Genomic DNA, 25081 nt, shown 5'->3' with positions numbered 1-25081 from the left:
CCAGTGAGAGTCAGTCTTTACAAGAAGAGGAGTACTTTCTTAACTAAACAGGCCAATGGTAGACATTCAAAATGCCATGGTTCAAATTGTGTGGGTGTGCAGGGGTCATGGGCAATCCCATTACAATTTAGTCATTTAGCAGACTATCCAGAGTGACTTAACAGTACTGAGTGCATACATTTTCGTACTTGTCCGCCCCAATGCCACTGTCACAGGGGGATTTATGCCTGATTTAAGATGAAATCCTCAACCCTTTTATGGTCAACCATGTCACTTTGGCACCTTTTTTATCTCTTGAGATGGAAAAACCAGTTTTTTATGAAATTTAACAAGTGCTCTTTATGACAGAATATACAAATTAGCAGAAATCTTAAGTATTTTTTTTTTTTACAAGTTACTTCTCAAAAAGCACTGAATTGGTGGAAGGTCCACTTTATTCTGACCCCTGTGGGTCAATCAAACATTGAGAAATTAAACCTGTTTCATATTTACATTGTTTTTCGTTCTTACGAAATGTATGTTTATGATGCACAATTAAATGCATGTAAAGCTTTGCAGAAACAACAACTATGAATGTAGTTTAAGACAACCAGCCTAAAGCAGGCTAAAGGCTACTTACTACCCACCCACAATATATCTAGGCCTACAGCAAAAACATTTAGAAAAAGCTTTCTAACATTATTCTTTGTGTCATCTGTCTATTTTTGACAATTACATAGGCTAGAGAAAATAAGCAGCAAAAGTGAAACATTGACATCGGAATGCATACATGTCTCACGTAGTTTTCTGGCAATCGGTGCTGCAGGTGTCTGGATAGAATTGGGCTACGCAGTGAGATGCTACCCACAACCAGTGGGAGAATGTGACTGTCAGTTATATGTTTTAATTGCATTACTTTAACTATAATGTAAAAAATATATATGTATTGTATCATTTTTTCATATCTAGGCATTGGTTTCCTCGTTAGGCGACTCATGCAAATCGAAACGAGGGCATGACTCATTGGCCTGAGCTGCAGAAACAATTTAGGAAATTACACACAAGTGACGCGTCACTTTCATTTTGGTGGCGCTTGATGTAGTGCTGTATGTAGCTTCGTGTTAAAAACTGGCCAGGGAATTCCCTCTAGGAGCGCTGCATGGCTATATAATGATCAGATGAAACAACGATGACAACACACCTATCAGTTTACTCCACACCTGAGTCAAAGATCTCGGAATCATGCTGCCAAACTTTTATTTATGTGAGTATTAATTTCATTTGTACCTAATTGTATTGTGGTTTTTTGATAAACTAACCCTGTGAAATGATATGCCTCAAACTTTACATAGTCTTCCATTTTAATTTATTGATTTGAAATTGGAGTTAAATAATGACATTTTCCGGGGTGTTTTTATCATTGGTTTGTTTAGAGGATTATTGGGGTGATACATTGGTTGGTGCTGACTGACATATTGTGTCCTCCCTCCACACAGACCTTGCCAGCTGTGTGCTGCTCCTCGCCTTGTCCTGCCAAGTCTCCATGGGAACCCCAGTGCGCACGCCGCGGAGTTTAGACTCTGAGAAATGCGGGCAGTGCGCTGACCTCTCCAGAGAGCTCGTCAAGAATGTTAGAAAGCTCCTGGACAACGTAAGTGACAGTTATAACTAATTCCTTTGAACTTTTAATTCAAATCTAATGTATCCCTTATTCAGTCAGTCAGTCTGTCTGTATCTTTGATAGGCTTACAGTTTGTTCACACAGTTTGTGATTCATGTATCCACTTACTAATTGAATAATTTTCCCTTCATAGGAAAACCTGTTTCGGGGTTTAAACTGCTCGGAGCAGCGCGTGGAGGTGAACAGTAAGACCCAGACAGTCCTAGCCTGCGAACCCAACACGGACATGGTAAGTCACACAACAGTCATTTTCTACATTCATATTACAATTATTCATTAAAAAAATATATAATTTCTCTGCATTTTATGTAGTAATTTTAATTAATACTTCGGATTTACAGAACAGTGATATAAATCAGTCTATTGATTTATATTTGTATATATTTGTATTTCCTCAGAACACAAGATGCTCTGGTCAACGGAACACCACATTCAGTGAGGTAACTATTGTGTTCTTACAATATTGCATAATTGTTTAGGGGATGCTATTTAAATCCACAGATATAAAAATAAATAGTTAGATCTTTAGACAGTCTATAGATTTAATAGTGACTGCATTTCACATAATTCACCCATTCTTACCTCACCCATTTCAACTGCTTCCTATATGTCTGATTGGCTGATCTCTGTCCATTTGTATGGTTTCTTCTGACAGAGTGAGTGTCTGAGGAACATCCGAATAGACCTAGAACATTATGCTGCCTCACTACAGGCTTACAAACAGGCCGACCTCAGCTCCACTGCCCAGGACACCCAGAACCTACTAAATATTTGTCCATCCACACAATGGGTGTCTTCCTCACAGGTAATTAGATTTTTCTATTTGATCTTTTGTACAGAAAACATTCCTTCCTTCCTTGCATGTTTCTTTTTCTTTTGATACAGTTTTCTAATGACAACAACCTCATGTAGACAATTGCAAAACTGTACACAAAAATGTGTTCCTCTGTGTTTGAGACAGTACAATGTCACTGCTAATAGGCATTCACAACTATGGACTTATAGTTTGCATTTTTATAAAGTTAAGTTTTGTTTCATTTTGCCCTGCAGGTTGCAGACCCTAAGCTGACTAGTGGTGACCCTGTGGACCAGAGGGTCCATCTGTGTAAGGTACTGAAGGGCTTCCACCTCCGGGTCATCACCATCAGCAGAGCCATGGGCTACATCTCTGCTGGGGACCACAGGAAGTAAACCCTCATCTTCAACACCATCTGATTCCTCATCATCATCAACTATAACAAATATTGACAATCATCATCATCACCTACAACTGTAACAAGTTAATCATCAGAAACACTGATTGTTATCTTCATCATCAGACATCATCATCAACTACTTTGTCATCACAACTGTTGAATAGTGCACTATACTGTGTATGAAAAGATGAGTAGGACGTAAGCTAGCTAAACTCTTTTTGGCTGGTCAAACTATTTATTTATTTATTCCTTTTTTTAGGGACGGGGATTTATTTATTTGATGAATGCAATATTATTTATTTGATGTATGAAATATATGTATTTATTTAACAATGTGTTATTGATGTTATTTATTGGAATATTTATAATAAAATATTTATTACAAGCTTACCGAGACTGATTGTGTTAATGTTAGCTATGTTGTATGTGTTGTTGCTCTGTAGGTTTAAACATTCTACCCATGAATAGGCTAAATACGTTTTTGTTTGTGGTAAAAAAATATATATTATAATCTTTATGGAACATGTTGAAATATAATATCATTCAGACGGGAGGGAGAGCAGTGTGATTAATAGTCGCATAAGACTTGAAAAATACATTTTCTGCGTCTTCAAGCAGGTCTCCACATGGAACCCCATGTCCAATTTGGCATGTGGGCACACTGGCAGCCATTACGCATAATGAAACCATGCCGCCCAGGGCGAAAATCCTTGCCTGGTAGACCACCTTCTGTAGCCCCCCGGGCAGTCTTCTCATCACCCAGCTCTGGGTCGGAGTGGTTGAAACCGCCACTTTCTCCTCACTTATCTCTTCATCAACATAGTTCATGTTACATTGCGCAAGTTCCTTAGCGAAGGAAAGGGCCATTTTCCCGCGCGCAATGGAACTGTTATCTGTCATCTCATGTTCTTTACCAGCGTTCCTGGCTTCTGCGATTTGCTCCTCCAAGTCCTGCACCCTTTCCTGAAACTCCAGGACGCGGGATGTGCTTTCGGCCAAGGAGCTTTGCATCTCCTCGATAAGGGAATTTTTCATCTGGATCAACTCCTCCCTGTGAAGAAAAGTGATTCGTCCCTCATCGACCTGGAACTGCAACAGGCCGATGCAGCGGTTCAGATCCCGCAACTTCACCCTATCCTCCGCTCTCTCGTGCATAAGGGTGGCCAGGTCACCGTTCAGACTTTCAATCGTATCCCTGAAGGCGTCATTCTGCTGTTGGAGCTGCAGACGTCGAGTCTCCAGCCGTGCAGTGGTGCTGTTGCTCTCCTCCAGGGATTTGCGCATCTCCAGGACCATGTCCTCCAGGGTGTCCATGTCTTCCACGGAGCTCGTCAGGCTTCTCATCCGGTTCTTCAGGCCAACGTTTTCTTTACGCAGAGCTTCGTTCCTCTCCTCGGCTATCTCTTGGGCCAGCTCAGCGGCCGCGGCTTCCGTAGCGTACAGGTTCTTGGTGTATGTGAATTTGGCTGTCAGGTCGCTCTTGTCGTCCACAGCCGGCTCAGGTGATGTGAACATTTCTGCCCCATCTACAGTGTCTCCCTGAGGGTGGCAAGAGTCCTTGTTATCATCGTGCCCATTAGTCAACTGCGACACCGTGTGAATGGAGGCATTCGGGGCGCAATCATCCCAGCCGGACTTTGATTTCAGCCATCTGCCCGGAGGTCGTGAGCGACCGACAGGTGTAATAATGAGCTGCCCACCCTCATCCTCCCACACGTCTCCGGATGTCTCGCGGGTCCAGTCTGCCGGGACCTGGGAAAGTCTTGACGGGTCCAGGGAGGGTTCACCCACCATTGGCCGCAGCTCATGACCCGAGGTCCTACGATTGTCATTTTTGCGCTGCATCCTGGTCAGTATTTACCTTCGTTTTCAGCATTCCATGCAGTATCGGGATCTTTGTGATATCTGTAGTTGCGGATATTTTGGTAATACTGGTCAGGGTGCTTTTATAAACCTAGGTTCAGATGACAACTTGATTGTAAACCACATCACTTAGCATCATTTCAATAAGCATTCTACATTACCATGGCAATGCAGCAGCAGTTGATAGAACATTCCAAATTGCCATGGACATTGTTCACAATAGCAGCCATATGGAGTGTACCCATGAGTTTACCAGTCTAAATAAGCCCCTTGTCGGGATTCTACTTCTATGGTTATTACCGTAGTATTAAAATGATTCTTGTTATATTTATATGGTTAAATAACTAAAAGGAATGCAAAAAGAGGCAAGGTCCAGTGGTGGAAAAAGTACTAAATTGTCATACATGAATTAAAGTAAAGATACCTTAACAAAAAAAAAATGACTCAAGTAAAAGTGAAAGTCACTCAGTAAAATACTATTTGAGTAAAAGTATCTGGTTTGAAATGTACAGTGGTGTATAGTGGTGGGAAAATGACTCAATTGTCATACTTGAGTAAAAGTAAAAAGTACAAGTAAATGCTATACAAATCCCTTATATTATGCAAATCAGATGGCACAATTTTCTTGTTTTCTATTTATTTATGGATAGCCAGGGGCACACTCACTTCACTCAGAAAACATTTCAAAAACACCATATTTGTGCTTAGTGAGTCCGCAAGATCAGAGGCAGTAGAGATGATAACGCATTATATTGATAGGTGCATGAATTGGATTATATTGCTGTCCTGCCTGAGCATTTAAAATGTAAGGAGTACTTTTGGGTGTCAGTGAAAATGCATGGGAGTAAAAAAAGTACATTATTTTCTTTAGGAATGTAGTGAAGTAAAAGTTGTCAAAAATATAAGTAGTAAAGTACAGATACCCAAGAAAACTTCTTAAGTAGTTCTTCAGGGTATTTTTACTTAACACCACTGGCAAATTAAATCATAATCAAATCACATTTTATTTGTCACATGCTTATGGGCCCTTTCTAACAATGCAGAGAAGAAAAAAAAGAAAAATGAAGAGAAAAATAACACAAGAAACAAGTACATAGTCAATGTGAAGGGGTACAAGGTAATTGAGGTAGATATGTACATATAGGTAGGGATAAAGTGACTAGGCAACAGGATAGATAAAACAGCAACAGCAGTGTATGTCATGAGACAAAAGAGTTAGTGCAAAAAGGGTAAATGCAGATATTCCTGGCTATTGGTTAACTATTTAACTAACTATTTAGCAGTCTTATAGCTTGGGGGTAGAAGCTGTTCAGGGTCCTGTTGGTTCCCAACTTGGCATGGTCATTATTAGTCAAGCAATTCTGTAAAGGCCACTGAACCTGTAGGCTATGACTTAATGATACATTTGTGTTTACTAACAGTCATGAAGACCTCCATCAAGCTGTAGGCCTACCTCTACTAGCTGAAAACTATTTGCAATTAAATAAATTAAATTCATCTTTCAAAACAAAGATTTTATTCAGTCAATGATTTGTAATCTTAGGCACCACACCCAGAGCCCTACAAAGGCCCATACCTGAAGTGTAACATTACAGAAGTGCACATGTAAGGACTGGAATATTAAATGATGGACTTTGAGAGATCACTCTGAGTGTAAACATATGTACACACTTGCAAATGGCATCCAATACCCAATTTACCACTGAACTCGTGGTTTTCCCATTCATAATTTCAACAGTTAATCTCCCTGAGGTATTTGGATCCCAGTATCGGCAACAGTGACATCCCTATTGAAAGGTGTTTAAAATGAGTTAGTACCCCTTTTTATTAACTAAAAATACTCTCCTAAATTAGTGGTTTCTGGAATTCATTCAATCCCACCATGTTCAAATGCACTGAGCATGATTTCCAGGCTACAGAATGGACACGATTCAGGTTAAACAAAAGTAAATATTACCAAACTTTTCTCTGAGATGAAGCTTATCTATCACCACTAAGTTTGACAGGCTCAATTTGGTCATAACACACATAAAAACTAACAAACACAAACTGTACAAAAATAAAAACAATCACAGCATAGTTTAAATACAGAGAAAATATGTACACAGTATAAAAAGTACAGCTACACTCCTTGAGTAGTTGGTCCAATTCCATGATTAAGTGGTAATGCCTTGAATGACAAATATCAAAATACAAAATATACAACTCCCCATAAGTTTGTCAGCAGTTTTCATATGGCAGCACCATGTCTGTTACTGGCTACACTTTAGATCCCAGAGCTCATCTATGATATAACAAGTCTTCTCTGCACCGCGGGTCGTAGCATTAGCTCCTGGCTGTTTGGGGTACCTCTACAGCTTCAGGTACGTCTCTGCATTATTCCAGGTTAATGGACCATTTGTGAACATCTAAGAGAATGACCCTTCAAGATTAAAGGCTTTGGTGAAATTGTCTTTGGGGGGGGTGAAAAGCCAGGGTTTCCCACTACTAAATATCACTACTAGGTGGGGCACAAAGTTCTCCAGATCCAGCATTCAGGTCTACAGGAATCAAACATTTCAGTTGAAAGCAATTGTCTTGGGCTGAGAAGGGGTGACAGTGCTAGGCTGGGGTGCTGGGACACATAATGCTTCTGATCTAGGATCAATGTACCCTCCTCAAATCCTCAATTTATGAAGGAGGTATGCAAAGCTGACCTTAGATCAGCCTCTAGAGCAAGGACGGGCAACTCCAGTCCTCAGGGGCTGGATTGGTGTCACACTTTTCCCCCAGCTAACACCGGACTCCAATAATCAACTAATTATGATCTTCCATTTAGAATGCAATTAGTTTAATCAGCTGTGTTTGCTAGGGATGGGGGGAAAGTATGACACCAATCAGGCCCCTGAGGACTGGAGTTGCCCATATCTGGTCTAGAGAAAACATTCATCCTACTCCATACAGCCCTCAAACTCAACTCTGAACCTTGAAGCCAGTTCCACTGAATTTTGTCACTGTTCCCCTCTAATCAGGGACTGATTTAAATGTGAGTCACCAGGTGTGTACAATTAATGATCAGGTAGAACAGAAAACCAGAAGGCTCCGGACCTCATAGGGTAAGAGTTGAGTACCCCAGCCATACAGCATAAAGTAGAGAGATTTCTGTCTTCAAATAAAGAGTTCAAACGTCTCTCAACCATTGTCTCTCTGTCTTACTGACGACAGGGCTGCGGAAAGGCAGGGACCTAGGGAGGCTAAAGATGTCATTTGGCAGCTTTATTGTCCTTCATATCTGAAGAGAACACAGACAGAGACAGACAGACAGAAAGAGAGACAGAAATTGGTGTAAGTTAGGAGACAAGCATGAGTACAAATGTGTGTGTGCAGACAGGTCAGTGAGTGTGAGTGGCTCTAGTCTAATGTGTCTCACAGGAGGATGGTGGCACCTTAATTGGGGAGGATGGGCTCATGGTTGTGGCTGGAGCGGAATAGGTGGAATGGTATCAAATACATCAAACACATGCTTTCACATGGTTACCATGTGTTTGATGCCATTCCATTTGCTCTATTCCAGCCAATATTATGAGCTGTTCTCCCCGCAGCAGCCTCCACTGGTGTGTCTCTAACCTTGCAGTGTCTGGTGGACCTCATTGGGCAGGTCATCCAACTCCTGTAGGCTCTTCAAGAGGTGAGCGACAGTGGCCTCACCCTTCGGCCTGCTAGTCTTCCAGCGCTCCAATGCCTTAAACCTGAAACACAAGACAAACGGAGGTCACATTATCTAAAAAATAAATCATTATCTAAAAAATAAATCTTCACCAAAAATATGAATCAAAGAAAGTAGGTTATTGTACAATTATTGTATGATTGGTTATGCTAGGAATGCTTCAATTAGAAACCCCAAAAATAATGGCTGGCAAGTAATATAAAGTTGAGCTTTAAGGGTGCAGATACTATATCTATCTACTGTACCTCTGCATGATGACATCCTCCTCGCTGGCCTGAATATCGTCCAGGTCTTTGGAGGACAGGTCCAGGCAACCGATAGCCACCTGCTTCCACTCCTTCCCCAGCCGCTTAGCCACCTGCATCAGCTGCTTGGACGACACGCCTGGGACCTGCACTGTCCGCACTCCGTCTGGGGACAACAGAGGAACGTCAGACTTTTCATTCTGAACAGCAACTCAACATTAATAAGACCACAGTAATAACAGCAAATGACACATTGGATGTGTTCAAACCATCACCTGACTCATCTGCGCATCGAGGTCTCTTATTGGTCATCTCTTCCTCTGATGTGCTGGTGCTTCTCTTCCTGCCTACAGAAGAGAAAATCACTGTCAATCAAAAGCTACTTTTAATGATGGATGAAAAGTGCTTGTGTACAGACAAGTAGATATCTCGAACATACACGGGAATAAAGTGAACTGTTGATGCCAATATTGAGAGGGGCAAACAAAAATGACAAACTTACTATCTGTCCGTTTCCTTGGTTTTTCAACTGCATTGTCCACACAGTCACCTGAGAGGAAGACAAATGAATGTCCTGCACCTTCACTCACAACACATTACAGACAGGTGTGTACGTACCTTCTCTGATGGTGGCTGACCACACAGTCTGGTCGGACTCTGTCTCTATGAGGGAGAGCTTGAAGGGAGGGGGCTGCTCAAAGAACGCCTCAAAATATCCCTTCAATTTAGTCACGGCCAGCGTGAACTGCAAGTCCTGCAGGACACCACACACACACATATGAATACACACACATAGTACATACATACACTAAGTATACAAAACATTAAGAACAGCTGCTCTTTCCATGACATAGACTGACCAAGTGAATCCTATTATCCCTTATTGATATCAGCTGTTAAATTAATGTTTTAAGTGTCCCTATATTTCTGTTGTTACGGTGCTATCACTCTGTTATTAGTACACTTGCGCAGTAGTCTCTTTGGAGATGGACCTGGCCTGAGTGTGATGGAACTATGTCCTGTGGAAATACAGTGAAATAAAAGTTATTAAACTGGAACCTTGTCGTTGTGTCATTTTGAGTTAACAAAATCTACTAAAATCAGTGAAGATGAAGGGGAGGAGACAGGTTGAAGAAGGATTTTTAAGCATTGAGACAATAGACATGGATTGTGTATGTGTGCCATTCAGAGGGTCAATGGGCAAGACAAAAGAATGAAGTGCCTTTGAACAGGGTATGGTTGTAGGTGCCAGGCACACCAGTTTGTGTCAAGAACTGCAACGCTACTGGGTTTTTCACACTCAATAGTTTCCCGTGTTTATCAAGAATGGTCCACTACCCAAAGGACATCCAACCAACTTGAGACAACTGTGGGAAGCATTGGAGTCAACATGGGCCAACATCCCTGTGGAACGCTTTGACACCTTGTAGAGTCCATGCCCCGACGAATTGAGGCAGTTCTGAGGGCAAAAGGAGGTGCAACTCAATATGAGGAAGGTGTTCTTAATGTTTTGTACACTCAGTGTACAGTACATAGGTCAGTGCTTACTGGTTATGCAGTAATGGATGAATGAACCCTCACCGCAGGGCTGATGTCTCCCTCTGGTTCACTCATGAGGCGGTACCTCCTCTCATCCAGCTTACAGGTGGGTGGCTTTTCTACCTTCAGGTAACGCCTCTTGGAGCAACGCACCTCCTTCCCTATGTCCTGGAGTGAGGGGTGGTAGAGGAGGCGAAAGAGGCAGAAAGACAGTAAAATGGAGGAATAGATAGAAGAGAACCAGTGATTTACCATACTGTAGGTAAGTGATGGATTCCAATAATGGGGGGGGGGGGTGTGTCTATTCCCTGGTCAGGAAACCTGGGAGCTGGTTGAGGGAGATGCTTTCCATAGTCAATTTGGTCATTGTTGACTAACGGTCAACAACTCCTTTCCCTGGCCAGTAAGGTAGGGTTAAATGGGCTGTTCTGAAGTGAGTGCTGAGTGCTCTGATGTGGGTCTCTGTTGCGCTCAGTCATTTCCCTCACCACTGATACTACTACACACTACCAGGGCTCAAACCACATTTCAGGAACTGGGTGACGTGACCATTCACTGTGGTCTGTATTTGATATAACATGGTGTTACTATCCCAATCTAACCCTACCAGTTGGCAAAACATTGTCATTTTAACCAATGTTGCCCACTGGGCTAGATTCAGATCTATTGTATTAGGATTGGGGTTTCCATCGGAGTTGTTCCTAGATACAGATACACAAATCAATACACAATCATTTGTGTTCATTCATACGCACCAATGTCTTCTGATACAGTGACAAATGAACTCATCTTGATCACCACACACACACACACACACACACACACACACACAAACAGACTTCCAGTGTGACTTCCCTCAGTAGAGACCATAGTGAGAAAGGCACAGAGTGCCAGGAAGTCAGGCCAGTGGGCATTACAATCTGTCTGATCATGTTCACCTCTTTGCTCTGACTCAGTAACATGCTACAGTAATGATCCACACCCACCCTGTGTCCATCTCACCTTAATGTCGGAGGAGTTGTTGGTGGCCAGGTAAATGCGAAAGGAGTAGGAGTTGTTCAGAGCCAGTTCCTTAAACACCAGGACCACCCCGTGGTGCTCTACAGGCTTGCTGCTCTGGACAATGGGCCCCACCGGGGACAGGGACGACACACGCCACTTTACATGGCTGCCAGAGTGGTCAACCGAGGGCTCAATCACCGGACAGCTGTCCTTCATATGCAGGACACTGAAGGTCATTTCACTGTCGGGGTCAGCGAGGCAGAGGGAGTGGGGGAACTGGATGGAGGTCAGGATGGATGAGGGGCTGTTGACACAGTCCACGTTGAAGATGGGCCCAGCGAACCTCCAGGAGTCCCCGAGGAACATGCCGAACTTGGACCAGGACAGGACCGAGTAGCGGATCAGGACTCTCTCCGACACCTCAAACACCAGGCCGGTGACGGAGCACTCATATGCCCCCTCTCCCTCCAGCTGCACCCTGACACACAGAACCAGAAAGATTTAGAGATGGAGGAAAAAAGAGCGAGAGAAGGAGAGGCTGAGTGAGAAAGAGATGGAACAAGGCTACAGGTAGAAGAGGTACACTCACTGTAGGCGTCCTTTAGAGATCTTCCTGGGAGTAACCAGATCATTGCCTTGACTCTGATAGAGAAACAGACATGGTCCTAAGATTAGCCCGTTCCTCTAGTGAGTCTACAGCCATACTGTACGTCTCTGAAGCTTTATTACACAATTACCATTCAATTCCACAATCCAACAAATGTGCTCACCTGCTGGATAGCCTTGCATTTTTCACATGTCTTGGGGGGCACATCTGACAAAGGAGAGATCAATAGTCAAACTAGGCACTCCCTCTTGGGGAATACTCTACCTCTCAGGCTTTGATTTGCAGACACATTTTCATAAACCTATGAATGAACCCAAATATCCTCTCTCTAGCCTTTCAACCATTACAATCTCCTTTGTCTAGGATAGTTAGGCCTTAAGTGGAAGAAGCTAAACATTTGATAGTAGAATGACTTTTGTCAAACTGAGGATACCTTTAGCAAGGGACACCTCTGCATCAGGTTGAGGAGCCGACTCCGATTCTGCGGAAAGAGAAGTTACTCCCCATGAAGGAAGTTGGGGGAGAGGAGCAGGCATTCTTCTCAGGTCATTCTGAGGTGAAAGAGCCTATTCATCTGTATTTCAGAGGCACCATGAGGCAGATGTACTCTAAGGCATTGTGCTATAGTTCCCACTCACCATTACAGGAATCCTCAACGTCAGGCTCCTCTGATTCTTTTGGGACAAGCCAAAAAAAGAATACAATTATTTATTTTTAAATATCCAAACAAGCCAGGTGCTGGTGTGACCATGTATCGTCATCGTTTGGAAATAATTTTTGATGAAGCTGAGAGAATGAGGCTGTGTTTTTCTCACCTCCTCCTTTCTCAGCAGCGCCGTCTGGCGAAAGACAAAAAGAGAGAAGGTTATGTTAGAGGATGGGATAAAGCCTGAAGATTCATACTGTAATGGATTTTGTGCTCTAGCAGCCGCTCACCAGAATCCTCCTCATCTTCAGAACTCTCCTCTGTAGATGTCCCTGCATTTTCTGTCAGAAAAAAAATCCATAAGACATGGAGGGATGAACTTTGAAAACTTTTCTCATTCTAAACGTACTTTCAAACAGAGAGGGGTGAGGGAAATTGATTGGTAGTTCAAAAATGACTTGGGGGGGGTTCTATAGGCCTAAAGCAGCTCAGAGACCATTAGAGTTCTGTTTGAGTAGTGTTCACAGAGAGGACGATGTGTGTGTTTGTGTGTGTGGGGATTTCTATAAGGATTTCCATACAAGGAACATAGAAATATACTGCAAAGGTGTGCCTACCTGAGCCACTGTTATAACTTTCAGTCAGATTACCTGGAACAACAGAACATTTATTAGAGGTGTCTTGGGTAAGGGGTTAATATGGGATTAGGAACTCTCCTCCCTCCATCTTTCCACCCCACTTTACCCATAATGCAGAGGTTTACTGTAACCCCAGGGGACTGGCCCTCTGTAGAACCAGCCCCAAACGACACCAGCCCATCCCCTGAGAGCTTTCTGACAAGACCTAGAAGGGGGATCTGAGAGTCTCTACTCATGTCTACCCTAACATAGGCATATTACTGAGAAAATTGTCATACATTATCGTTTTGGAAGCCTCTTATTTACTGTCTGACTTATCAAAACGTTACACTTCTGCTGTCTGCTGTCAAACTGTGAATAAGTTAACTCTGATGAGCTCATCAGTGTAAACCCTCTTCACTCACGTCACACCACATTGCTCATCTGAAACTTCCATTCTGATTACTCACTAATTTATATGAATGCACACTGTATACAGTATGTACATGAGCGTATTGTAATTCAGTGATGTCTGTGGTTTTCCTATGTATAGTCCTGAGGGCCCCTGTGTCAGTGCTGTAACTGTTTGCACTTTCATTTTCATTTTAGTCATTTAAAGAAGCAGATACTCTCATTCAGAAATTCAGAATGACTTATAAACTGGTATGCTTTATACTGTAAATGCATCTAAAGTAGGGCTGTGATGATTATGGGTAACGATTAATTGACATGCAAATGGTCATAATAGTGATTTTTGTTGGATTTGTTTTGATTTTGTGATGCATCTTTGAAAATAAGCTACGAGATACCTAATGAATACAACACAGCTTTGGTGAAACCATTTCTCAAAAGCAAATGGTTTTGACTCCAGGGCAGGGGGAGCTGTTTGCTATCTGTACCCAGCCGGAGTGAGTGTGGGACAGGCCTTCTGGCTGAGAGCCTGGCATTAGCAGAGAGGAAGCCCCGCTGCGCCACTTAGGAGCCCAAAGAGAGAGGAGAGAGAGACCTGGCTGGTTCTCAGTCGGAGGTGAGGCTCCCTGCCCCAGAAAGGACAGGCTCCTTACTGGGGCAAGGAGCCTCACCTCAGACTGAGAACCAGCCAAGTCTCTCTCTCCTCTCTCTTTGGGCTCCCGAGTGGCGCAGCGGTCTAAGTGACTGCATCTCAGTGCTAGAGGCTTCACTACAGACCCTGGTTCGATTCCAGGCTGTATCACAACCGGCTGTGATTGGGAGTCCCATAGGGCGGTGCACAGCGTCGTCTGGGTTAGAGTTTAGCTGGGGTAGGCCATCATGGTAAATAAGAATTTGTTCTAACTGACTTGCCTAGTTAAATAAAGGTTAAATAAATACATCCGTCGCTCTCTCTCCCTCCCTCCATCTGTGTCCTCATTTGCCTCCTATCTGCCTCATCTAACATTCACTCCGTCTACTCTCTGACAGCCTGCTTTAAATTAGCCCAATATACAGCAGACAGACACACAGATCTTTTTACTGGTGTTGACTGCCATCTGCTGGACTCATTTCAGATTACATTCATTCAAGACTTTTTGCCACATGAGACAAAACAAATAATGTCATGCACAAACCAAAATCGAATGGTGCTTACCCTTCTGGTCAGGGGCAGGGACGTCTCCATCTCTGTAGGTTAAAAGAGAAAGGACATGATAAGGGCATCCCAAGACATTATCAAAATCCTGGAGTTAAGAGAATACTGCTTCAGTTTATGGACCAGTGGGGGAGGGGATTGGGGGTGTGGAGGAGAGGGGGTGGAGCTGAACTGTCCAGCTGCAGACCCATCTGTGTCTGCACTTCCTCTCTCTGATATACACTCACACGCTCATTCAACTGAGGCACAAAAACAGAAAGGGCTGCCAAAATCTCAAATTCATGACACCAGCCCATCCTCCAGTGTGGTGTGGAACCCCCACCCCCTACATCCTGACCCAGTTTTACACACTAATGTTGCACGGCTGGTACTGCAAAGCCATGGAAAGGTACTGGCTGATAATAGTGCCTGTGATTATAAACCGTAAATTCTTAAAGAGACAGTACCAGAGAACACCAAAAGTTGATCAAATGGAAGGGTTTTGTAGTCAGCAGTGTTACAAGTTTATATAACCCATAATAATGTGTATCATCCAGAAGTTGTCTCTCAGACTCAGACAAAGCGTGCCACTTGTTGATTCAGTCTGTGACTTGTGTGAACACGTCTATGGGCGCCTGCCGCCCAGGGGCTCAGTGTAGAGCTAGTGATAATAGAAAGTGCATTCGTCATGGTGCCAACCTCACAAGAAGAACACGTTCAGCATGCGCAGGGAACAAGGTCAACAGTATTTTTTCTTATTTTTCTCGATCGTAAAAATACTGCACTTTAGGTGATCAAAAGCCAGAGTTGACTCAAGTGTAGTCTTTAGTGCTTTACCACAGAAGAGATGAGGAATACAGTAGAAACACTTTACTAAGTTGCCATGTTTTCATAAGCTCTTTGATAATAAGAATGTAATGAATCATGATAACTGTGCATGGTAACTGCAGATAAGGTCCTAAAACAATGATTGAATTGTGACCAAAATTCATAGGCTATTTCTAGTACTGTGTATCGAAGATTTAATGAAACCTGATAAGCCAGTGGTCCTCATCCTCACTGTACTCAAGACAGATGTACAGGGAAAACGGTTTACTTTTCAAGGTCAATGTTCACTCAGCCAACAGGTTTCTGTATCACAACACAATTGTTATACGTTTCCATGGCAGTCATATTCACACATGTACTCTGCCCTCACGTTCAGACATGTACACTGCCCTTCCCACTCATTTTCATACAAAACAACCCCCCCTTCCTTTTCTCTCTCACTACTCTGTGGTGCGATACCACAGTTTTTTTTTTTTGCATGTTTCCTACAGCCTTACATGAACACACTGAAAGCCTGTGAACAAGAGATAGGCAATAGTTAGTTAGTGCTAGTGTTATAGTTTATGTAACAGCTCCAATTTAGCCTTGCGTACCTCAGTAGGTTAACATATCATACACCATTAATGCAACAGCCTTAATGATACACAAAACTGTCAATAAGTCTGGGGGGAAAAAGTTATGCTTTTATGAGGGGTCATATATTCTGCAGGTATTGTGCATTTTATTTTTAAGTATACTGAACAAAAATATATGCAACATGCAATAATTTCAACAATTTACTGAGTTACAGTTCATATAAGGAAATCAGTCAACTGAAATAAATTAATTAGGCCTTAATCTACAGATTTTACATGACTGGGCAGGGGTGCAGTCACAGCCTGGGGTGGCATAGGCCCATCCACTTGGGAGTCAGCCCAGCCAATCAGAATGAGTTTTTCCCCACAAAAGGGCTTTATTACAGACATAAATACTCCTCAGTTTCATCAGCTGTCCGGGTGGCTGGTCTCAGACGATCCCACAGGTGAAGAAGCCGGGTGTGGAGGTCCTGGTCTGGCGTGGTTACACATGGTGTGTGGTTGTGAGGCCGGTTGAACGTACTGCCAAATTCTCTAAAACTACGTTTGAGGCAGCTTATGGTAGAGGAATTAACATTCAATTCTCTGACAACAGCTCTGGTGGACATTCCTGCAGTCAGCATGCCAATTGCAAACTCAATCAAAACTTGAGGCATTGTGTTGTGTGACAAAACTGCACATTTTAGAATGGCCACTAAATTGTCCCCAGCACAAGGTGAACCTGCACAAGGTGAACCTTTTTAATAAGCTTCTTTATATGCCACACCTGTCAGGTGGATTGATTGTCTTGGTAATGGAGAAATGCACACTAACAGGGATGTAAACACATTTGTGCACAAAATTAGAGAAATTAGCTTTTTGTGCGCACGGACATTTCTGGGATATTTTATTTCAGCTCATGAAACAGGACCAACACTTTACATGTTGCGTTTACATTTTTGTTCAGTATAATTGAATATCTATATAAATCAGCACTTCGGTGACACTCAAACCTCTTCAGTGATCTGAGCGTTGAATTGTCTAAACTGAATTCAGATTATTTCAGTCAGTGGCGAAAGGGTGTGGCATGGTGGCAAGGTGCCCAACGTGTCTTGTTTCTCCAGCAGCCTCTGGCGTGATAGAAATCAGGCAACCACACTAACGATAGGCCTAGTGTTCCCCTTGGATACAAGTCACCAGATTCATATCTCTCACCTTTCACTTCCCTCGGGTTCATGGTTACTCATCACACAAACACTATTCATTATTTACGACACGAAGGAGACAATGTAGAACGTTTTCTACATTTATACAACTACATTTTACGGTACGAAACATTACCATGATTGCAGTAACACGTGTGGTTACAAAAGTGATATGGGTAAAAAAAAAAAAAAATCCTTGATTATTAAATTTCACTGGAAAAAGTCCCAATAGCCTATGTAATTCAAGATTATTCTATAGCTACCTTTTGTTACATATATACTCCTATACATATAACAACAAAGCTAGATACATGCAAGTGGTTTGGCTTTCAAATTAAAAGAGAAGCTTTAATTGAGAAACCCAACATTATTGTTGCATTGGGTAGGCCTACAGAATAACATCGTTCTATAGATATAAATCGCGGTATAGCCATATTGCTTGGCGATGGGCATGCTTTTGTTATGATCAGTCAACAGAGCATCATGTGCGCTAAGCTACAAAGAGATCATGGCGTCCCCTCCTTTCATTTTTGGGATCTATGTATTCAATTACATAAAATTACATGGTTGCAACTATTTGGGGTCTTAAATGTTTCTTTATAAATCGAGAACTAAGATCCAGCGACGGGTAGCAAGCAACAACAAGGAAGCAGCTATTTCGGGATTAGACAAAACATTGCCGCGCGTATCCTTTGTCAGTGTGAATGCAACCTCATGCAATCATAGGCTGCTCTAAACCTCGGCGTTATTTGGCTATGTATTTATGATGCTTACCCTTCATCCAGGTGACAAGTGGCTCCGCAGCTCGCCATCCTCGCCACCATTATGCGCTCTTTGAGGAACTTTCACTGTAGGTTTTGTTTTGGTCGTTTTGCTTCACCTTCGTGAGGTTCCGTTATAGCACCTGTCTGTATCGCTGTCAGCAATCATCTCCTTTTAAAACTATACCTTAAAGACGACGTAAGACTCAGCGCAGCCCTCGTGGTTCACTTTGACATTGTTATGATTTACACATGTTTTTGTACGCATAATCAAAACTGTTTCTATTCAATAGGTCAAATATCATCTTACGTACAAAGTAATTTCGCCAAAAACAGAGCTCTCAAAACAAATACTCTCCCATAGTAGGCCTAGGCGTAGTATTTGTAACATAGGCTAGTTTACCTAATGATAATCTAAATTTGAGTTTAGGCAAAAATATGCTGATCTTACTACCATGTTTTTCAATGGATGTCTCATTGTCTACAATTACAAATGATTTACAAATCGCTGCACTAGCGCAGCCCTGGAGCAATACAACGCTCACGAACTGCTCAGTGGGAGGAGTATATTATCCCGCCTTTAGTTTGGGTCCGCTTTTTCATCTAAACAAGACGCATGGCTGTATGGCTCTTCTGGATTTCTTTCCCGTCAAAGCTGATCCATGAGAACTGTCTGATTACTATGGGGGGGGGGGTTAAATATGTACCATGAGGAAGATTATCTGGCCGGCCAATATTATTTAAATTATTAAAGATGACTAAAGTTTACAGCTTTCATGCACAAATACGGCTACTGATAGGGAAATAAAGTCATCCTGCTGCCTGCGTTGTATTAAATGGTCAGAACCTTTGATATGCAGGCGTTACATTGTAGATATTTCTCACAATTTGTTTGTAACATCGTATCTTTCCAAAGTAGGTCACGTCAAAAGGGCACTTTTTTTGCGGGAAAATATAAACCCGTAAGGCTGCAGTTCACGAAACCAACCACTAGATACCGCAATCTACAATAAAAACAAAACAAAATTGCACTATCATGTTCCGTTGCCAATGAAGGTTTCAGTCAGCTATTTCTTGATCACATGCAGGGGCGTTGCCAAAAAAAACTACCGGGCCCCTAACATAGAAATCAGAATGTTTCAGATTAAAATAACGTACTGAACAATATGTGTTATTAAATGTACTAACTATACGCTTCTGCTGCTCTATACTACAATTGTGCAGATTCTAGTTTCCACCTTCATCCTTTGCCTATATTAACAGTAATGCAAACAGTTTTCGTTCCTAATGTTAACAAAAGCAGTCTATGTCATGAGGTTTTTATGATGCTTTATTATAAATAACTACACAATTGGTGACTTATTTTTTCATATATGCTATGTAGTCAGATTTAATGAAGAAATTACCATTGGTCCATATTTCAGATTAAAGAATTTATTACCAGTTCTTACAAACAAGGCTAACCCTCTTCTTCCCTATGCATAATTCCTACATATATTGCTAAATAACATACCCAAAATAAAATAAATCCTATACTATGTGGACTGCAGGCATAAATCTGGTACCTACAGAAAACAAGCATCTGTGAAAGTGCAACTGTAGTGTCAAGACATTATGTGGGCATACCTGAGTAAGTTCAACAGGAGATAAACCATTGCAGAAAATATTCTGAAACAGTATTTTGCCCATCCCCAGGCAGGCTTGGGTAGAACAGGTTTTAAGGCATTTGTCCTTGTGTTTGTTCCCTGTAAACAAAACTCAGGTTATACTGCACCAAGAGCCCAGTGTCAACCCTTCTTGTGAGCAAACTCATTTATAATGTCTTTAAAGTAACATTTTCTAGCTAACTGGTTTTCAATTGAAAGGATGGCAAGGCTGTTCAACCGGTCTTGGCACATTGTAGATCTTAGATAGTTCTTCTAAAGTTTCAGCTTACTGAAGGCACGTTCACCTCCAGCAACTGTTACAGGCATTGTACAGAAGATTCTCAGTGCAATGCACACCTCTCCAAAAATGCTCTGTAGCTGCATCTTGTGGATGGTATTTAGGAGCTCTACAGGAGGATGACCATCTGAAAAAGTGGCACCATATATCTTCTTTATATGTCGCACTTCATTTTCAAATCCATCTGTGAGATCTTTGGAGTACTTGTTTCTCAATTTGTGGCAAGATACATTTAGGAAAATTACAAAACTACATTTGTGTAAGTATTGGTGAAAACTCCTTGCATATTGCTGCAATCGTGTGGAACCGCATGTCCAAATGACTGATCATACTATCCAGAGCCACATAAAACACTGTGTTGTGAAATCCAGTGTCTGACTTCTGTTCATTTGCTATGTCATCTTCAGTCTCATCAAGGAAACGTTTTCTTTTTTCTGGCAGCTCCTCTGTTCACTGTGAAACTGAGTAGTTACACTCATTTCATTTGCCACATTGGAGGCTTCTGCCAGAAGAGCGTCCCATTGATTACGCAGAGCCTGTATTTCTTCCTGTAGTGCCTTAATGTGAGCTGCTTCAGTGTCCAGAAAAATATTTCCTGACTGAATCATTAGGCTTCTATTCTCAATACACTGCAAAACTTTTACCCAGAAAGTGAGCAGGAAGATTGCCTTGAAAGACATGAAGTAGCTTTTCAGACCATTTGCCTCAGATTTGGCTTCGTTTGTCAGGCTGCAGGAGGAAAGAAGCATGTCTAGGGCATTGATGATAGACGGTAAATGAGTTGCCACTGGTCGGACCGCAGTAATACGCGCACTCCTACACGTGTCTGAAAGGCGGTTAAGACAGCAGCCAAACTTTTCCTTGAGAATGGCCCATCGCTCTGAGCTGGCACTGAACTGATTGTAAAGACGATACACAGCTAAAAATGGTTGATACTTCTGGGCACGACTGAGCTGCATGTATACCCACAAGATTAAGAGTATGGGAGGCACAAGGTGTGTATGTGGCTAGTGGATTCTTTTGCAGTATATGTGCTTGAACTACCTTCACTTTCCCTGACATATGTGCACCATTATCATAGCCTTGACCACAGCAATCTGCAATGTCAATACCATGCCCTTCCAATACACTCAAAATCATTTCAGAAATGTCACTGCCTGTCTTTCTAGCAAAGTCTTTCAATTCAAGAAAATGTTCAATTATTTCCCATTCACCTGTTCCCTGAACTTTATCTTTGTGTACATTTCTCACCAATAATACATTTTGCTCAGTATGGGAAATGTCTGGAGTTGCATCACATATAACCGAGTATGAAAGAGAAGATGCTATCTATTAAAGTATTGTTTTCCAAACCCTTTGACCACATATTCCTATGAACACGTTTTGGCTCTCAGGGCTGAGGTAATGTGTTTGTTTGTTAATTTGTTACTGCAGCTGACTGTCTATACCTGTAGCTGTTGTTACGGTATGCTGCAGATTTTTCCATTTCAAGTAACAGTTCTTGTAAGACACCATCCTCATGCTCTGGTAGTTTGTCATACATTCTTCACCATTTCACTGATGATATCTTATAGCTGTCTTTACTTTTCAGAGAACTGGGTGATGGTTTACTTTGCTCATGAGAAAAAAAGAACACATGGAATGCAATATAATGCTTTTACACTCTTACTATAAAAAAGCCAGTCTCTCTGCACCTTTTCTCTTCCGTTTGCTGACTTACTGTACTGTAAATAGTTGGGGAATGGCTTGCCTTCTGAGTCTGGGGGCACGATTTTATACAGTTATGTCTCCTCACCACACCTGTTGGCTAGTCTGGAAACAATAGCTTCTCTTTCATGGTCTTGTACTTTCTCTGGCCACAGTGCTGGATCATCTAAAACCTCATCTTCCTCACTTCAAATCTGTCCATACACTTCCTTTCTCTTACTACTTGTTTGTTTAGTCTCTTCTGTCACTCCTTCACTGGCACTGCTGCTACTCTTTAACTCCTCTTCCTCCTCCCTGCATCAGTCTGTCTGACAGCTTTCTGCTGAGATTCTGCCTACCTGGGGCTCTCTAGGCACTAGGAAGTTAGTAAACAAAGGGAATTTTAGGTTTAATGTTTGCTCTTACAAAAGGTTACCATACTAAAAGTATACTACTGAAATAAATATGTATTTTTTAATAGTATACATATCAAATATAATACGTATTTAAGTGTGTCTAAGTTATCATGTGCCTAACTTTACAATTTAAAAAATTGTCTAGTTATGCTGCTTCTGCTACCTAACACCTGCCTCACGTCGAAGGTCTGCTGTTTCAACTTCATGTAGTAGACACATGTTGGGATCTTTGTCTACAGCGGTAACGTTAGTAGTAGTAGCATCTAACGTTACAGTATGGATAGGTAGGCTACGTGTTAGGTTTTCATTTTAGCCTAGCTAGCTAACAAGTATCACGCAAATATTGGGGAATACTGTTATAATATCTAATTAGTTAGCCATAGCTGGTAGCTATCATCATCATCATCATCATCATGTTAATAATTACTGCTCTGACCGAGCCGAATGAGTCCACGGTAGGCAGCTAACTACCTGTAGCTATCAAGCTAGCTATATTGGTGAGTCCACGGTAGGCAGCTAGCTACCTGTAGCTATCAAGCTAGCTATATTGGTGAGTCCACGGTAGGCAGCTAGCTACCTGTAGCTATCAAGCTAGCTATATTGGCTAGCTAGGCTACTCAGTTCGACAGGCCGTCTGCACTGACTTACAACTCAAATCCTTCTCCTCGTTTTTTTTCTGGAGAAAAAACGTAGTGAGTATTTTTTTCTCCAGAATTTTGCTGTCTCTGTTTCCTTTCTTTCCTTTTCTGAAAACCCTATTTCGTTTTTGAGGGGGGCATACCGGGGGGTTACAAACGGGTGGTTGAGTAGAGATGCCTGATCTGATTATGGTTATACGTTTTCATTTTCATCACAGATTTTTTTTGTATAACATTTTTTAAATGATAAACAAATAATTATCTAAACATTTAGGGGCCCCTACCGGGCTAGGGAACATTAATCATTCATATTCCCCCCCCCCCTTAACGATGCCCTTGATGCCAGTTCCTCTTTACTTCTATAAAAAAGGCTGTGTCTGATATAAGTCAACAGCTCTTAATGGCGATGATCAGAAAATATATATCTAATCATAGGCCCAGTCTATTCTACAGCGTGAGAGTGTGCTATGTGTGGGTGCCCCCCTCCCCAGCTCTTTCCCCTGTTTCTCTGTGTGATGTCCAGGGACAGAGGAATGAGTGCAGGATCAAGGGCTTTCCTATTGATCTGGTGCTCATTTAGAGCAGATGAGTGGATCTCCCATCTCTCCCTCTGTGGGACTACGGTTATTATTATTATTTGTATTTGTATTTTATTTAACCGTTATTTAACTAGGCAAGTAAGTTAAGAACCTCTTGGCGCACGGATCCCTTTAACGGGATCATTTTCGTAAACAACCGCTGAATTGCAGAGCGCCAAATAAAATAAAAAATGCTACAAATATTTATTTTCATGAAATCACAAGTGAAATATACCAAAACACAGCTTAGCTTGTTGTTAATCCACCTATCGTGTCAGATTTGGAACATATGCTTTACAGCGAAAGCAATCCAAGCGTTTGTGAGTTTATCAATCACTAGACAAAACATTACGAACAGCTAGCAGCAATGTAGATTGGTCACGAAAGCCAGAAAAGCAATAAAATTAATCGCTTACCTTTGATGATCTTCAGATGTTTGCACTCACGAGACTCCCAGTTACACAATAAATGTTCCTTTTGTTTGATAAATATTATTTTTATATCCAAAAACCTCCATTTGGTTGGTGCGTTATGTTCAGAAGTCAACAGGCTCAAGCAGTCATGAACGACAGACGAAAATTCCAAATACTGTAGTATTCGTAAAGTTCGTAGAAACATGTCAAACGTTTTTAATAATCAATCCTCAGGTTGTTTTTAACATAAATAATCGATAATATTTCAACCGGACTGTAAACTATTCAATACAGGAGAGAAGGAAATGTCGAGCGACCAGTGTCGCGCGCATGAACTAATGGAAGGACATCCGTCTATCCACTGACGCGATTTGATAAATCTCGCTAATTTTTCAGAATAAAAGCTTGAAACAATGTCTAAAGACTGTTCACACCCTGAGGAAGCCATAGGAAAAGGAATCTGGTTGATATCCCTTTAAATGGACAAAAGGCAGGCAATGGAACAGTGATTTTTCAAAATAAGAGTCACTTCCGGGTTGGATTTCCTCAGGTTTTCGCCTGCAAAATCAGTTCTGTTATACTGACAGACAATATTTTGACAGTTTTGGAAACTTTAGAGTGTTTCCTATCCTACTTTGTCAATTATATGCATATTCTAGGATCTGGACCTGAGAAATAGGCAGCTTACATTGTGCGCCCCACTATGGGACTCCCAATCACGGCCAGTTGTGATACAGCCTGGAATCGAACCAGGGTCTGAGATGCAGTGCCTTAGACCACTGTGCCATTCCGGAGCCCCAATACTTACAGATACTGTGCATGGTGTGTGTGTGTGTGTGTGTGTGTGTGTGTGTGTGTGTGTGTGTGTGTGTGTGTGTGTGTGTGTGTGTGTGTGTGTGTGTGTGTGTGTGCATGCGCGTGTGTGTATGTATATATATGTGTGTGTGTGTGTGAGTGCAGCGACAGACAGTGACAGAGAGTTGGAATGAACCGGGTGACCACAGATAAATTATACAGGTCTACAATCCTACAGGGAGAACTCAGCTCCTCAATGCAGGGACAAGACACACATGGAGCTGAGGCTGGATCAATAGCCTGGCTGCCTGAGCTGCTGTGCTGGGGGAATCCAGAGAGGAGAGGAGACCTGAGTGGAGACCTGAGGGAGAGAGAGAGGCCTCTGGCTGCTCTGAGTGCTCTGTAATCTGTGTTGGTGTACAGGGGCAAGGGAGAGGGCTCTCAATCCAGTGAAGTTGCAATCTCGTCCATTCATACTTCTCATCTGGTATAGAGGAACAGGGGAGAGGATTATACACAAAGGCTGGGTCTTAATCCAGTGAAGTTGTTCTCATCCACTCCCTCACCTGATGCTCACTCAGGGAAATCCATCTGTCA

General features: G+C 42.0%; 2 protein-coding genes across 2 annotated transcripts; one reads left to right on the top strand and one right to left on the bottom strand.

Annotated features, from left to right (window-relative positions):
- Positions 1-1221: 1221 nt before the first annotated feature.
- Positions 1222-2851, top strand: LOC120028377. Its single transcript, XM_038973601.1, has 6 exons — positions 1222-1243; positions 1476-1630; positions 1794-1889; positions 2059-2100; positions 2316-2465; positions 2711-2851. Exons 1-6 carry the CDS (start codon positions 1222-1224, stop codon positions 2849-2851), a joined length of 606 nt encoding a protein of 201 aa, XP_038829529.1.
- A 6204-nt stretch (positions 2852-9055) lies between these two features.
- On the bottom strand, positions 9056-13338 carry LOC120029237 (NACHT, LRR and PYD domains-containing protein 1b allele 3-like). The gene is made up of 13 exons (XM_038974523.1): positions 13209-13338; positions 13082-13114; positions 12755-12805; positions 12634-12657; positions 12457-12492; positions 12252-12299; positions 11982-12025; positions 11801-11853; positions 11212-11689; positions 10252-10377; positions 9289-9424; positions 9173-9220; positions 9056-9075 (listed from the first exon to the last, which is right to left on the bottom strand). Exons 1-13 carry the CDS (start codon positions 13336-13338, stop codon positions 9056-9058), a joined length of 1227 nt encoding a protein of 408 aa, XP_038830451.1.
- Between the last annotated feature and the right edge of the window lie 11743 nt (positions 13339-25081).

Source organism: Salvelinus namaycush, chromosome 34 (genome assembly GCF_016432855.1).
Source record: "Salvelinus namaycush isolate Seneca chromosome 34, SaNama_1.0, whole genome shotgun sequence".
NCBI lineage: Eukaryota > Metazoa > Chordata > Actinopteri > Salmoniformes > Salmonidae > Salvelinus > Salvelinus namaycush.
This window is presented reverse-complemented; position numbering and strand designations above follow the sequence as displayed.

Bases quoted from the DNA above. Each gene is read 5' to 3' on its own strand.
- LOC120028377 (XM_038973601.1), top strand. From the start codon at position 1,222: ATGCTGCCAAACTTTTATTTAT. The intron at 1,631-1,793 runs GTAAGTGACAGT...TTCCCTTCATAG, and splicing joins TTAGAAAGCTCCTGGACAAC to GAAAACCTGTTTCGGGGTTT. The intron at 2,466-2,710 runs GTAATTAGATTT...TTTGCCCTGCAG, and splicing joins AATGGGTGTCTTCCTCACAG to GTTGCAGACCCTAAGCTGAC.
- LOC120029237 (XM_038974523.1), bottom strand. From the start codon at position 13,338: ATGAGTAGAGACTCTCAGATCCCCCTTCTAGGTCTTGTCAGAAAGCTC. The intron at 12,806-13,081 runs GTAGGCACACCT...TTTTTCTGACAG, and splicing joins AAGTTATAACAGTGGCTCAG to AAAATGCAGGGACATCTACA. The intron at 10,378-11,211 runs GTGAGATGGACA...CCCTCACTCCAG, and splicing joins ACAACTCCTCCGACATTAAG to GACATAGGGAAGGAGGTGCG.